Source organism: Rutilus rutilus, assembly GCF_951802725.1.
Source record: "Rutilus rutilus genome assembly, chromosome: 3".
NCBI lineage: Eukaryota > Metazoa > Chordata > Actinopteri > Cypriniformes > Leuciscidae > Rutilus > Rutilus rutilus.
The window spans coordinates 27,833,389-27,849,234 of record NC_140211.1 but is presented as its reverse complement, the minus strand read 5'-3'; the positions used below and the strand labels follow the sequence as shown (position 1 = coordinate 27,849,234).

Genomic DNA, 15,846 nt, shown 5'->3' with positions numbered 1-15,846 from the left:
TTGTTACAGACATAAAATGTCGTAGAAACTTTCAAAGTTAAGAGAGGAAATGTGTAGTGAAACTGTTTCTAGGATCTGAATGTGAATGTTTTGCAGTGTGTGTCAGCATGGCACGTTCCAGTGTGAGTTTCGCCCATGTCCGTCAATGTGCACTACTTATGGAGATCGACACTACCGAACGTTTGATGGGTTCCTGTATGATTATATTGGTGCATGCAAGGTGTACTTAGTCAAGGTGAGCTTTGAGCAACAGATGCAGATATCCCATAACTCACTCTTATCAAAAGACAAAATGACTGCATGTGTTTGCATACGTATTGTAGTTGAATACTAATGTGTGCTCCTGTGTGTGCGTTAGAGCTCGTTAGATGCAATGATGACTGTCACAGCAGAAAATGTTGACTGCTTTGAGAGTGGCGTGATCTGCAGGAAATCTCTCCTCATCTCTGTGGGTCGTTCCTTCATTGTGTTTGATGATGACACCGGCAAACCTGTAAGTGAACTTTTCTGTCTCATTCACTCTCTCCATAACTTGTCATAAAACCTTACTATTGTTACACATAAACATATTCTAACTATGCTAGAATTAAAAAGCAATGCCTACAGTTGATGCCCTAATAATTATTCAGGAGGTTTATAATATGCCCCACTTTCTGGTCGTTCCTACGCCCCTGGGTATTGGTGAATATACTTTGGAGAAATATATTTTTAATACAAGGAAGGAATGATAGTGCAATTGCATCATAGTGGCGATATAGTTTTGCTTGTGCTGATATGTGGATATGGTTCATGTGCAGAATCCATCCAGTGTGATTGACAGGCAGAAAGTATATATCTGGCAAGCAGGATACTACACCATTGTGCATCTGCTTGGGGAAGACCTCACAGTGCTGTGGGACAGAAAAACCACCGTACATATACAAGCTGGACCACGCTGGCAGGTAAAAACACACATAAAGAGGTGAATGTGTTGCTGGTGTAAACTTGTAGTTGTGAGTAGCAAATCGTTAATTTGCAGAATTTTGATAGTTTGTATTTGTGTGTTCATGATATTTTTAGGGCAAGCTTACTGGTCTTTGTGGAAACTTTGATCAGAAGACAGCGAATGAAATGAGAACACCAGAGAACATCGACTCATCAACACCACAGGAGTTTGGCAACAGCTGGACAGCAGCAGAGGCATGACAAACAGACATTAAACACACATACAACGCCAGTCAAATGTTTGGAATAATTACGATTGGTTTGTGTGTTTTTGAAAGATGTCTCTAATGCTTACCAAGGCTGCATTTATTGGATCAAAAAGTACAGTAAAAATAGGAATATTGTGAAATATTATTACAATTTAAAATAAGTGTTTTCTAAATGAATATTAAAATGTAGTTTATTCCTAAAGGCCAAGCTGAATTTGCAGCAGTCATTACTTCAGATCCTTCAGAAATCATTCTAATATACATCCTTGATGAATTAAAAAGTATTAATTTCATTTAAAAAAAATCTTACTTACCCAAAACCTTTAAATTATAGTGTGTAACTGTTTTCACAAAAATATTAAGCAGCACAATTGTTTTTAATATGGATAAGAAATGTAAGTGCAAATGTAAAAAGAAATGTTTTTTAGCACCAAATTAACATTTTTGAAAGGTTTCTGAAGAACCAAGACTGGATTAATGGTTGCTGAAAGTTCAGCTTTGTCAACACAGGAATAAATGACATTTTAAAATATATTCAAATAGAAAACATTTATTTTACATTTTCAAAATATTATTGTTTTTGATCAAATACATGAATGCACCTTAGTGAGCATAAGAGAAGTCTTTGAAAAACATAAAAAGTATTCCAAACTTTTAACTTGTAGTGTATGCGAAACATGAATACTCATTCAAATTGTTTGTAGATGACTAAACATTTGATTTTGCCCTTCTGAATGTCTCAGATCTGGTGGTAGCTACAAATCAAACACTGTAGTATATGACTGTCTGTTTGTGTGTGCATGTCCCATCAGTGTGTGAACAGTCCTGATATAAGGCACCCATGCAATCTGAATCCTCTTCGAGAGCCTTTTGCAAAAAGACAGTGTGGGATTTTGCTCAGTGAAGTGTTCCAAGTCTGCCACCCTGTGGTAAGTTGATCAGCTCTGAACATTATTGCTCAAATTCGCATCAAGTCGAAATGTACATGTGAGTGAGAGAGGGTCTCTGTGTTTAAAGGTTTTTCATGCTCTATAGGTAGATGTCACATGGTTCTATATGAACTGCCTGGTGGACACCTGTGCCTGCAACCGTGGAGGAGACTGTGAGTGTTTCTGCACAAGTGTTGCAGCATATTCTCACCGCTGCTGCCAAAAGGGAGTCACCATTGATTGGCGCTCCCCTTCTGTCTGCCGTAAGTGATATTACTAACATCAGTCATTGTAATAATAATGGTAACACTTCAGTTTAGGGTCTAATTCTCACTATTAACTAGTTGCTTATTTGCATGTATATTACTAGGATATTGGCTGTTTATTAGTACTTATAAAGGACATATTAATGTCTTATTCTGCATTACCATATTCTACATCCGTTGACCCTACCCAATACCTAAACTTACCAACTATTTTACTAACTATTAATAAGCAGTAATTAGTAGTTTATTAAGGCAAAAGTCGTATAGTTCAGTGAGAATAGCTAACTGAATAAACTACGGTGAACACACGTTCTTCTAAAAGACAATGATGGTCAGAAGGAAGAAGGAACTGAGCGATATATACTACAGTTTTATTATGTTTTATTTTTATGCTATAATGAGTAATACTATCTTCTTCCTCTTACAGCTTATGACTGTGAATACTACAACAAAGGTACATCTGTAATATTGTGATGATTATAACATTCGTACATGTCTGATGCATATTATATGTTATATTATTTAAATTATATATTGTTATAATTTTTGCAATTGTGCATGTGTGTGGGAATGCACATGTTCATAGCTTTAGGGAAAGGGCCACTGAAGCTTTTGACCTACAGAGAGAGAGGAACAATGTTGGCAGCCAATAAGACAACTGGACTGGTGTTCCCAAAAAGAGAAATGACCAGTACTGATGAGATCCTGATGCTGTTCATGATGACGCCAGGCATCAGCAAAGCCAGAACACATGGTTAGTCAGTCAGTCAAAAGCATACAATCAACATTTAAAAATGCTTTTTATTAAAAAAAGTCCCCCTGTAGTCACTAATTGTATCCCTTAAAACTCATCTTTGATCACCAAAATTACATATTTAAACGTTTTTTTTTTCTTAAAATAGCTTGAATGTATACACCCTTGCCTCATTTAGTATATGTGATTCTATGATTATGCAAATTAGCCCCGCCCCCACTCACTCACACCAGCTCAGAGATCCACTCGTTGACAATCACAAGTTGCATGATTGGTTACAAGGTAGTTTGTGATGTAAGAAACACCAGCGATTTCAAACCGTGTTTTTGAGACTGGTGGCTCACTGTACTGGTGGTTTGAGACTCTTTGGTTCACTGCAGTTTTAAGGAGAAAATACTCAGCAATGGTGGTGACTTATGAATTTGCACATGGTTTGTCTTAAAGCATATTAAAAACACCACATAGACATTTAAACAACTTTAAGAGCTTGATTTTCACCACAGGGGGGACTCATACTGTATACACAGTAAAACATGCACATTTTTAGACAAAATCTAAAAATGTTATAACACAAACCTCCAACTTATTTTCTTAAACTTTTTTTTATACATCGTCTATGTATATACAGTTGATAATGTTGTTAATGCTGCAGACTCATCCCTGGTGTCATTTGAGGCGGCAGACAGACCCAACTACTTCTTAAAAGCAGAGCGCAGTGGGCAGCTGAGACTGCAGAAGTGGGAAGAAACTGAGGCATTCTGGGATGCAGCTACATTTGTTCTTCATAGAGACACCTGGATCTCCGGCTTTGATTCCCTGGAGTCTCTGGCAAAGCCAGGATTTTTTCTGCATTTCATGCTGTCCAGACTCCAGCTCATGAAATACAGTCACTCAGATCGATACCGCCGAGCTACTCTTTTCAAACTGACAGGTCAGCATGTGGCAACATATCTGCAAACTTGCTCAAAATCTCAAAGAAACATTAGGCCTATCACTTGCTTATCACCCCATTTTTTCCCAAATCATTATTTTTACTACAGGTGGCATACCATACTATCCAATGGGTCCTCGATGTCAGTGGAGGTATGAATCATGTGTGAGTCCGTGCTTCAGGACATGCAGTGACCCGTCAGGTCTGAGCTGTGCCAGCATCCTGAAGTAAGAGCACACACATTCATGCATGCAAACACACACATTTGATTTACAAAAATCTAAATTGTTTAAGTGTATGGTTAAGTGATATGGCTGTCATGCACCTTTCTATAGGGTTGAGGGATGCCTGCCTCAGTGTCCAAGTCACATGGTTTTAGATGAGGTCACTCACAGATGTGTCTATATGGAGGACTGTAAGCTACTATTTGTGCTTCTTCTATTGCTAAATCTGGTGTAAAACAAAAACACTCTCAATACTATTTTTATTGTAATGAGATTGATGCTTTAGCTAAGTTCATGATTTACTTCTATAATCATTGTCAAATGAGGTAGTGACAGGTTTGTAAATGCTATTTCAACTAGCTCTAATGCTAACAATCTTTGAGTAAAACAGACCACTAGTCAGACCACTAATTATCAATGGAGCAATGTAAAAATAATATTTAATTAAAAATTTTATTTGTATTGCCATTGTAAATTCAAGCTCCAGTTTAGCTACCTTAACATAACACAGTTAGCTATATCAGTTTAAATTAGCTATTTTGTCCAGTGTCTAATAAATATTGCATTTGTGTTTAGGCATTAAGCCTGCTGTTGCTCCTCCATTCACGCCACCCAGCACTGCCATATCATCAACATCCTCAGAACATTACACCTTGAGTGGCCCTGCGGTGTCTATGTCACTCACATCTACAACAGTGCCAGAGAGTAGCGCCACTGCTACTATACCTACAGCACACAAGCCAAGCACTGCAATGCTTACATCTTCCCCTTTCAGACCTGAGGTGGTGGAAACCATTACCACATTAACAACATCCTCTTCCTCCCCAAGCCCACTGGCTTCCAGTGAGAGAACCACTAAAGCAACAAGTATCACTCACACTTCCTCGACCACATTGCACACTAGCCCAACGTTTATCTCAGCATCTCTTTCTGGCACCTCCACAACAAGCAGGCCAACAGAGTCTTCAACACTACTGACGCGTACGACAACTATCTCCTTACCGCCTACTTCTAGTCCTGTTCTGTCGTCTACCTCAGGTGAAGAACAGACCAGAGTAAGCACTCTACCTGTGCTTCCAGTCTCGACCAGCATGAGCTCCACAGAAGCCACTTCCCCAGCTGTAAAAATGTCAACTCCCCTCACCTCTAGTATTGAGACTCCTAGAGTCTCAGAGATCCTCACACCTACTGAAAAGACCACTACTCCCACTGTGACTTCTAGTGGCGGCACACAGTTTCCTTCTGAAACCATCAGCACGACAAAGTTCACATCACCATCGACCACGACGCCTATATTAGGATCGAGTACCTCTGTCACAACAGAAAAAATGTCCTTTCCAACGACTTTACACACTCTGAAGACCCCTGAGAGTCCTTCTGAAACCCAGAAGCCTTTGGACATCACTACCATTTCCACTTCCCCTACAGATATTAAAGCGTCAACAACTCAAATTTCAGTGAAATCCACAGTTTCCGCTTTTCAAACACCAACTTCACCAACTCAAACAACACCTTTTATTTCTTCAACATCAACTTCAGAGCAACCCGAAACTTCAAAAACAACACTGTCTTTCTCCACAGCTTCTCCAGCAACCCTCATCACCACAGTGTCCTCTCAAGCTCCTACATTTATGCCAACAGAAACCACAGCAAAAACAACCTATCAGTCAACATCTGTTATGTATACTTATCCTGATGTTCTAACAACTGATAGGACATTACAGACAGATTGGAGAATGATCCAAACCACGTCAACTCCATCAGTATTTCCAGAGACATCCCAAACCAGTGTCAGGACAACAGAGACCCCATTTACCACCTACACCACCATGCCATTCACCTCAGCGCCTACAGAAACATCAACACTGCTCACATCACATGTGTCACCCACTGACAAGACAACTTCTAGAGTTGTCTCCGCTTCTACTACATTGGGCCCTACAGTGTCTCACTGGAGTTTAGTATCCACCACTGCTCTCCTTACAGACAAAGTCAGCACATCGCCAATTCGTCCTCCTTATTCTACGACAACTATGACCACCACACCTGCACTGCCTGCGATTTCTCCAGCTTCGCCATCTGAACTTACGATGGCAATATCAGTATCTCAAGGCCCAACAAAAACCACAGAAACAACTGTCACTTCTGAGATACCTCTGCTTACATCTACTGCAGCTGAGAAGGAGATTGTTTCCACCACTCAGACATCTACAACTAGTCCTTTCAGTATACATTATGTCACAGAGACAACTAGGTTTTCACCTGACACAGATAGAGCTGTGCTGTCAACTACTGCGACAACCCAGACGTCAACACTGGTGCATGAGACCTCCAGCACCCTTCCTTCCATAATGACACCAACATTCACAACCCTTGTCACACCAGCCCTGACTACACGGGTGGCTGTGGCTACCACGCAACGAGAAACACCACGAGTTGTGGCCACAACCAGCATTTCACCTCCCACGAGGAATGAGACGACATTGACAACACTGTCTACTATTTCTACAGATAAAGTGACTACTGTTTCCACATATACATCTTCCTCTAGTATCCCTGTTGCTTCTTCTAGCACACTTACAACACACAGTCCTGACATCACTGAATTCACCTCTGGATTTACAGAGTACACAACTGAATCTGGTCTGACCACAGCACTGACATCATCAACTGGAACAACAACAACTCTAATGCCAAGTGTGGCATCAGTTGTTACTCAGACTACCATTTCAAAACAGCCTCCTACTTCCTCTTCTGTTACTGAGAGTAGTTCTGTAACCAGTGGTATTCCCTCTACTGAGCGCCCTCTGGTGGATGAACTTACCACAGTCACAGCCATGCCACCTGCCTCAGACACTGCCCGAGCAACACTGAGTTCATCTGTAGTGACCAGTCTTCCCTACACCATAGAAACAGAGCACTTGATGACAAGCCAGACACATGTAGACCCAAAAACCACTGCTGTCGAGCCAAGCAGAGTATGCACTGTGAGTCAATTATAAAATGCTTTTATATTTATATATATTTGAATTATTATTGTACATTTTGATAACAAAAGTCTGCATTTATGTGTTAAACTAAATTATGTTTGTGTGTCTTTAGTCTCCATATTCAGAGGTAGTGGATGAATGTACAAAGCTTATTTGTGTCAGTGGCCAGTTGCTCCTCTTCAATAAGTCTCAGAGCTGCCCTTATGATCCTACACCCCCAAACTGTGGTCTGCTTGGCTTTGCTGTACTGGTCAATGGTGATAAGTGTTGTCCACGATGGGACTGCCCATGTGAGGAACACACATATTAAACTCATTGCTATAATCATTTTCATTCTGCCATTTGTTGATGTTTTATCAAAATATATTTTAATTTTGGCATGTAGGTCGTTGTTCAGTGTTCCCCGATCTTAATCTGATCACATTCGATGGGAAAAGCGTTGCGATTTATAAAGCTGCTTTATATGTGGTGACTCAACTTCCCAATGAGACGGTCAGCATCCTGGTACAAGAGTGTTCTGGGCCAGATTACACCGTAAGATATGCACAACCTCACTTTAGCACCTCACAACTAAAGTGCTATAAAAACTTTTAGTTCTACTCTTTACGTGTCTTTTTTTTATTACATATTTATATCAAAGTCATGATATTATTCTGTTTGTTTCCAGCTTGAGTGGAACTTTACCAATTTGTGTCTGGCAGCTTTAAACATCACTCACAAATCCAACGAAGTACTCATCAATCGTCTCCAGAGACGTGTGAGTATTCATCTGCTCGCAAATCTTGGAAAACTTGCCACCTTTTTTTAGTGATGACGAATTATATAAAAAAAATAATTGTGATAAAATTGTGCAGGGAAAATGATATGCACCAGTCTGGCATATTTACATAAACAATGGGTTGTTTTTCCAGCTGTATGTGAACTCCAGGTATGCAAAGCCACGTTTTAAGAAGTTTGGTTTTGAGATTCTGGACACAGGAAACATGTATCTAATCCGAAGTCCAGCTGGTCTGAAGATCCAGTGGTTTCACACTACAGGCATGATGGTGATTGAAATGGACAGCTATAACAACAGACTCTCCACAATGGGCTTGTGTGGTACGAATCCATTAACAACAGATTATATGGACTGTAAAAATTATCATGTCATATTTTAATGACATGTTTCTCTTTGTCACCCTGTCCAGGTAGTTGTGATGGTAATCCTCTGAATGATCTGACTCTGTCTAACGGTACAGTTGTGCCTGAGCAAGAGGATCCGGCTGTGTTCATTGATAGCTGGCAGATTCCCAACACCACCAGCTATGTCAGCCACAGCAGACGGAGGGAGGTCAACTGCACCACGAGCGACTGCTCTCAGTGCATGAGCATGCTGAGCAACCGTACCTTCACCATCTGCCATCCTTACGTACGGCACACAACATGAACATCCCACCAATACCAAACCTGCACCCACATGTGACTGCACACTACATTTCTTAACTGGTCTTTGTGCTCAGGTGCCTCCAGCAGTGTTCTGTGAGATTTGGGTGAGAGATGTGGAGTATGTGAATAATCCATGTGTTGCTTTGGCCGCTTATGCTGCTTCCTGCCACAAATTCAACATTTGCATGGAATGGAGGAGCTCTGATTTCTGCCGTAAGTAGTTACCAAGGCATATCAACATAGCTTTAAGTAGAAATGGTTTCCACAGCTGTATAGGGTTTTAAAATGCTATTTATTGGTGTTACAGTGCCCTCCACAATTATTGAACCCCCTGGTAAATATGATCAAAATTGGCTGTAAAAAATAAATCTGCATCGATTATCCTTGTGATCTTTCATTCAAAAAATGTGCAAAATTCTAACCTTTCATTGAAGTAAAAGAATTGAAAGTGGGGGGAAATCACATTATGAAATAAATGTTTTTCTCCAAAACATGTTGGCCACAATTATTGAAACCCCTAGAATTTTTTACGAGTAAAATATCTCTGAAGTATATTCCCATTAATATTTACCTTTTTTAGTACACCAGGGTGACTAGGAACATGAAACTGTCCAGCTATGACTTCGTGTTTCACAGAAGTTTAAATATGAGGAAACACAAAGGCCAAATCCCCTTAATCATCCATCACAATGAGTAAAACCAAAGAATATAGTTCTGATGCGTAGCAAAAGATTGTTGAGCATCACAAACTAGAAAGTGGCTGTAAGACAATAGCTAAAGAATTGAAAATCCCCATTTTGACCATCAGGGCAATAATTAAGAAGTTATAACCAACTAAAGATGTTATGAATCTGCCAGGAAAAGGACGTGTGTCTATACTGTCTTAATGCACGGCGAGTATGAAAGTTTGACTGGCCAAAGACTCTCCAAGGATCACAGATGGAGAATTGCAGAGATTAGTTGAGTCTTAGGGTCAGAAAGCCTAAAAAAAAAATTTATCAAACAACCCCTACATCCCCACATGTTGTTTGGGAGGGTTTAAAAAAAACCTCCTCGCTCATCCAAAAACAAATTCCAGCAAATTTAATTGTCAGACACGACTGGATCTTCAAACAACACAGGGTTCTGTGGTCAGATGAGACTAAAACAGAGCTTTTTGGCAGGAAACACACTAGATGGGTTTGATGAACACAATGATAAAAAGTACCCCATGTGTACAATTTAATATACCATTGGATCTTTAATGTTGTGGGCATATTTTTCTGCTGGAGGTCCTGGACTTCTTGTTCAGATACATGGCATCGTGGACTCTATCAAATATCAACAGATAAAAAATCAAAACCTGACGCCTTCTGCTAGAAATCTTATAATATGCCGTGGTTGGATCTTCCATCAGGACAACGATCCAAAACAAACATCAAAATCAAAACAAAAATTTGTTGTGGAGCACAAAATGAAGCTTCTGCCATGACCGTCTCAGTCCCCTGACCTGATGAGTGGGCTGAACTGAAGAGGAGAAGCACCAACATGGATCTGGGAATCTGAAGGATCTGGAGAGATTCTGTATGGAGGAATGATCTCTGATCTCTTGTCAGTTATTCTCCAAACTCATCAGGCATTATAGAAGAAGACTCAGAGCTGTTATCTTGGCAAAAGGAGATTGCAAAAAGTATTTAATAAAAGGGTTTCAATAATTGTGGCCAACGTGTTTTGGAGAAAAACATTTATTTCATAATGTGATTTCCCCCCACTTTCAATTCTTTTACTTCAATGAAAGGTTAGAATTTTTCACATTTTTTGAATGAAAGATCACAAGGATAATCGATGCAGATTTATTTTTTACAGCCAATTTTGATCATATTTACCAGGGGGTTCAATAATTGTGGAGGGCACTGTATGTGTGGTGTGTATTTTACGGTAATGCTAGCATGTTTTTCTGTGTAGCATTCATGTGCCCAGAAAATCTGCGGTACCAAGCGTGTCTGCCCTCCTGCACTGCCCCATCCTGCCCAAACCAAGAGTTTGAGTTTGTCCCAGAGCAATGCACGGGCCTTTCAGAGGGCTGTGTATGTCCACAGGGAACTCTATTGCATCGGCCCTATTCTGCCCTATGCATTCCACCCAGCAAGTGTGGTATGCTCCTTGTCTTTCTCTTCTACTGTATCTGTTTAAGGGCATTTAGTTGTTAATAATTTGTGTTATGATATTTGTTTGCAGCATGTACTGACAGTTTTGGAACCCCACGTGCACTTGGGGAGGTGTGGAAAGCTTCCCTTGATGGCTGCTGCATGTATAAGTGTGAGAACGACAGCATAGTGCCGGTGGAGTATAACTGCAGTAACGTCCCTCAGCCAGTATGTACGCGTACAGGAGAGATTACCATCAACCTTGCAGATGAGAGCAGCTGCTGCCCTCACAAAGCCTGTGGTCTGTTATGCAATTATTTCACACATGAATTATTTCACTATAAAAGGGCTGGGCAGAATTATGGTATATTCTACATACCTTGTACATCCATCACGTTAAAATCACTAGATTTTCCACAACAAAAAGAACATCGTAATGGAATTTCTAAAACTTTCTGAAGTTGAATTTCCAGCCAAATGACAAAAAATTGTCAAACTGCCCAACACAATTTGGCATTGTACATGTTAATGTATATAATGTATTTGTATTCTTTTACTATTACTTAATAAGTTCAGATGCTTTATGAGGTTTAATTCGTGCTTAATTGTTTTGCGACAGTTTGTAATCAGAGCATGTGTGAAGCAGCTCCTACGGACTGTAAATATGGGGAGAAGCTGGTGTCATATTATAGGCAGGACTCCTGCTGTCCAGAATACTTATGTGGTGAGTTTGGACATATTTTGTTGTGTATTTGAGTCTGTGTACTTGTGCATGCGAATGAGTGCTGTTTTTTTATTGTCTTTTTTCAGAGTGCGATCCAGATCAATGTGTCTTGGACATTCCTGTTTGTCGTGAGGATCAGGCATTGATCGCCACTCGCGCAGATGGCAGCTGCTGTTTGGCACACATCTGCAGTAAGTCATTACCATTAATGTTAAAATCCCCATTTGACTTTCTTTCCTCTATGGAACAAAAAGTGATAAATTGTACAATATATATTTACATTCCACTCCTTTAGAAGTCTTCCAGCCAAACATTTGACAGGCATGTAATGTATTAAAATTTAAAGTGATTTTTTTTGTGTGTGTGTGTGTGTCTATTATTGTGTTAGTGTGTGACAAATGTTCTGAGGCAGCTCCAGTGTGTAAAGATGGGGAACTGCTGATTGTGGACACAAACAGCACAGAGCACTGCTGTCCAGTTTATCACTGCTGTGAGTACAAATACATGATTAAACATACATTTTTCTTTTCTCTGTGGTAAATTCAGCCAACAAAAGCAGTTAAAGTGATAGTTCACCCAAAAATGAAAATTTACTCACCCTCAAGTTTTTCCAAACCTGTATAAATGTATTTCTTCTGCTTAAACCAAAAGAAGATATTTTGAAGAATATGGGATTAAATATTATCAAAGTATCTTATTTTGTGTTCAGCAGAAGAATTAAATTCATACAGGTTTGGAATAACTTTAGGGTGAGTAAATGATGAAAGAATTTTACTTTTTGGGTAAACTATCCCTTTAAGAATGTTGTGGAGCTTATAGTAAGCCAGTAACAGTAGGACAATACCAATACCAACAACCATTATATATCTGCAGAAGAACAAGTAGCCTAAACAAGCTCCACAAAACATAATAACTAAGGATTGCCTTCAAAACACCACATTAACTGAAACTGTGAAGTGTTATTGTAACTATGCTGTGTGTTTATGCATCCAGTGTGTGAGACCTCACAATGCTTAGACGTCACATGTCCAGTTGGCATGGCAGTCGTTTCCACAAGGATTCAAGAACAGTGTTGTCCATCGCAGACATGTGGTAAGTCCACCAACTCAATAACAATGTGGTTGAGTAGTATTAGTATCTTTGTTCATGTATATCAGCGTGAGAGTACATCACTCTGTGTTGCTTGTCTGTGTCTGTTAAACTCTGCTAAAGAAACAAATGTGTGTGTGTTTCTGAAAAGACTAAAGCTCCTCTCTCTCTTAGAATGTGCATGTGAGAAAATCCTTCGTCCTAAATGTTCTCTGGTGAGTCTCCAGAAATGAATATATTCAAAATACCATGTATATTTTGCTTACATTAATTTTATTATTCCGTTATTTGTTTGTGATCAGGCTGTTGTTTGACTGGTTGGTTCATATCTGATATCAGGTGTATTGTGTTGTAGGGGGAAAGTATGCAGTTAGACAGAATGTTTCTGTCTGATCCTGAAAACCGATGTGCCTGCAAAAGATTTGTGTGTGGTGAGAACACACCTCTGTCTAAAATGCTCTGAAAATAAAATATAAATAAATAATAAAATATTTTTGTATGTGTGCTTTTCTCTGTGTATTTATAGTGAGAGAGGCAGTGTGTGTGGATGGGGAACGGGGAGTGATGCGGCCGGGGCAGACACTGGTAGAGCATCGTGATCAGGGTGTGTGTTACACCACACAGTGCACACACACACTGGACTCTGCCACAGGTTTCTATGTCCTCAAAGCCACTGGCACTAACTGCACTGCACGCTGCCAGCCTGTGAGTATTTAAAATGCACAAAGACACGCACACTAGCCAAACTCGAAATACCTCCTAACTGTGTTATGTGTTCGACAGTTCCAGCTATACATCCCTCCTAAAGACCCCGGCAGCTGCTGTGGTGTGTGTAAGAACATTTCTTGCCTGGTCCGGAGTGAAAATGGATCTTTAACTATGTACAAGGTGATGTTGACCCTGAGGTTTTTATTTTTTTATGGTTTTGAAAGGACGTCTCTTCTTATGCTCACTAATGCTGCATTTATTTGATCAAAAATACATAAAGACAGTAATATTACAATTTAAAAGAACTTATTTTAACGTAATTGAACATCAATAATAATAATTGATAATAATGGAGCACCAAATCAGCATATAAGAAGGATTTCTAAAGGATCATGTGACACTGAAGACTGGAGTAATGGCTGTGATGTGAACGTATTCTCTGTTCTCCCCTCCAGCCAGGGCGCAGTTGGGTATCTGACTGTATGCGCTATGACTGTTCAGACACTCTGTCAGGACCTGTGCTCATCTCCCACCCTTACAGCTGCCCCCCCTTCAACGAAACAGAGTGCATGAAGGTGATTTCGCTCTCCTTAATAAACATGAACCCAAATAATAACCCTTTTGAACATTCTGTTAACTTTAAGTAACTTTGCAACTACATGTCAACTAACTCTCATTAGAGAATTAGGTCACTGTCTGCTTAATATCTGCTAACTCTTTATTGTGATGGTCCTCCAACAGACATTCTACTAACCTTATGCGCCAGAGAAACAAGTGCGCAGCCATCTTTAGAATATTGTCTTTGAACTTCCGTTTTAGCGGTGGCTCTGTGTATTTCTATGGCATCGCTATCGAAGAGTAATTAGCTGGTGAAGTGGATTTACTTATTGTTGAGTTTAACGAAAGTTATCACGAGTATTGTAATGTCTAAAGCAGATGTCTTTATGTCAGTAGACCGGGAAGATTTTAAAACGGGCAGTTCATTCATAAATACGTAAGATCGCTGTGGAAATACAAACCGGAAGACAACAAGCGCAGCGCTGAAAAGGGGTGGAGCTACAACTAATACATAGACATAATCATGTGGTTCTGAGTCAGTGGTTACACAGTGGTTCCATACTTTAACTGACTTCTTCCATTGTGCCAAAAGATATACAACATGTCATTATGCAAAATGTGTCTAGCAAATAACGGCCACTTCTGTTTGATCCTGGCTAAATTTTTCAAAGTGTTCATCTTGTCTTAGATCGGGGGAACCGTTGTGAGTTACATGGATGGGTGCTGCAAGACATGTGAGTACAGAGGTCACATTCTTTCGTTCATCTCTACTCTTATTATAACAAGAAACATGGGCAATGTTATCATTTAAAAGCTACATCTGTTTCTTTCTCAAGTCATTTGCACTCAGTATGTACCGAATGAAAACAACAGTGCCACGGCTATACTCATCTATCACCATTTATGTTCTCTATTGATATGACACAGTACTTTTGTTCTATACCAAAGGTAAAGGGCAAAATTCATAAACCTAAACATATCACTATAGAAAGGTGTCACTTCCGAGAATTCACTTGAACAGACAAGAAAAGCATTGTGTAGAAGCACTGACATGCACACAACAGCAAAAAGTTCATTTCTTGCATCAGTGTAACGTTCTGTAACAATCTCTCCAGGCGCTGCAAACTCCCTGTTCCCCTTCTCTGTTAGCCCTTTGAAACCCACAGTTAGCACAAACTGTGAACAAGGTACCTGATACTAACATCAGACCTCAAGGCTCGCCATCACCATTGTTGAATTCCAACAATGTACTCCCCCTATTCAAACAATACAGGACTCTCAACAGATTTGAACATAACTGCTCATTGAAGGCATTTATACTTCTAGTTACTTTTCTCCCAGATGTTTCTTGGAAGCAGCTAAATCTTTCCCCATTTTGCTCTGTCGGGCAGTGCATTGTTGATTGCCAACAATGTACTGTTGGTAGTGGCCAGTTAGAGAGTTTCTGTAGCTCTGCATGATTCAGAGTGCTTAGGCTGTAGCCTCTAATCATATAGTATGTGTAGTTTGTGGTAATGGGGTGTTTAGTAATGTTTTGAGTGATATGGCAACAGTAGCAATACAAAGCACTTTTAACATACAGTTTTGCCATCTTTTTTTGCCACAATACTCAAACCATTACAGCTTCTTCTCACTACTGATCTATACTTTTTATTGGAAAATCAAGTTTTGGGGCTCATTTGAGTCTTTTTTTTTTTTGCTTTTGAGGTGGTGGAAAAGCATTGGGCCTCATTCACCAATATCTTCCTAAGAATTTTCTTAAATTTGAACTTAATAAACGTCCTAAGAAAAGTCTACGTCGGATTCATGACATGTTCTTAAACAACAGAATTGTTCGCACCTGTGTTCTTAGGATTGATGAATCCCACAGTTGCTCGTAATTAGCATAAGAAAACGCCCCGCAAATTCCCATATAAGGACATGCCACTT

General features: G+C 39.7%; 1 protein-coding gene across 2 annotated transcripts in view; it reads left to right on the top strand.

Moving 5' to 3' along the window:
• otog (otogelin) overlaps positions 1–15,846 on the top strand; it is a 45,273-nt gene that overhangs the window by 26,560 nt on the left and 2,867 nt on the right. Inside the window, exons 25-55 of one of the 2 annotated variants that reach the window (XM_084403470.1) lie at positions 97–235; positions 359–493; positions 798–941; positions 1,060–1,179; positions 2,006–2,122; positions 2,229–2,385; positions 2,816–2,842; positions 2,975–3,142; positions 3,795–4,073; positions 4,183–4,300; positions 4,409–4,488; positions 4,874–7,284; positions 7,400–7,577; positions 7,673–7,821; positions 7,955–8,044; positions 8,199–8,385; positions 8,475–8,695; positions 8,787–8,925; positions 10,657–10,845; positions 10,930–11,139; positions 11,458–11,562; positions 11,649–11,753; positions 11,951–12,052; positions 12,556–12,654; positions 12,826–12,866; positions 13,007–13,082; positions 13,178–13,356; positions 13,435–13,539; positions 13,815–13,934; positions 14,606–14,651; positions 15,033–15,104. In XM_084403470.1, the coding sequence (XP_084259596.1) occupies positions 97–235; positions 359–493; positions 798–941; positions 1,060–1,179; positions 2,006–2,122; positions 2,229–2,385; positions 2,816–2,842; positions 2,975–3,142; positions 3,795–4,073; positions 4,183–4,300; positions 4,409–4,488; positions 4,874–7,284; positions 7,400–7,577; positions 7,673–7,821; positions 7,955–8,044; positions 8,199–8,385; positions 8,475–8,695; positions 8,787–8,925; positions 10,657–10,845; positions 10,930–11,139; positions 11,458–11,562; positions 11,649–11,753; positions 11,951–12,052; positions 12,556–12,654; positions 12,826–12,866; positions 13,007–13,082; positions 13,178–13,356; positions 13,435–13,539; positions 13,815–13,934; positions 14,606–14,651; positions 15,033–15,104 (6,308 nt within the window). The remainder of the gene's footprint in view (positions 1–96; positions 236–358; positions 494–797; positions 942–1,059; positions 1,180–2,005; positions 2,123–2,228; positions 2,386–2,815; positions 2,843–2,974; positions 3,143–3,794; positions 4,074–4,182; positions 4,301–4,408; positions 4,489–4,873; positions 7,285–7,399; positions 7,578–7,672; positions 7,822–7,954; positions 8,045–8,198; positions 8,386–8,474; positions 8,696–8,786; positions 8,926–10,656; positions 10,846–10,929; positions 11,140–11,457; positions 11,563–11,648; positions 11,754–11,950; positions 12,053–12,555; positions 12,655–12,825; positions 12,867–13,006; positions 13,083–13,177; positions 13,357–13,434; positions 13,540–13,814; positions 13,935–14,605; positions 14,652–15,032; positions 15,105–15,846) is intronic. The other variant, XM_084403469.1, reaches the window with a different exon arrangement.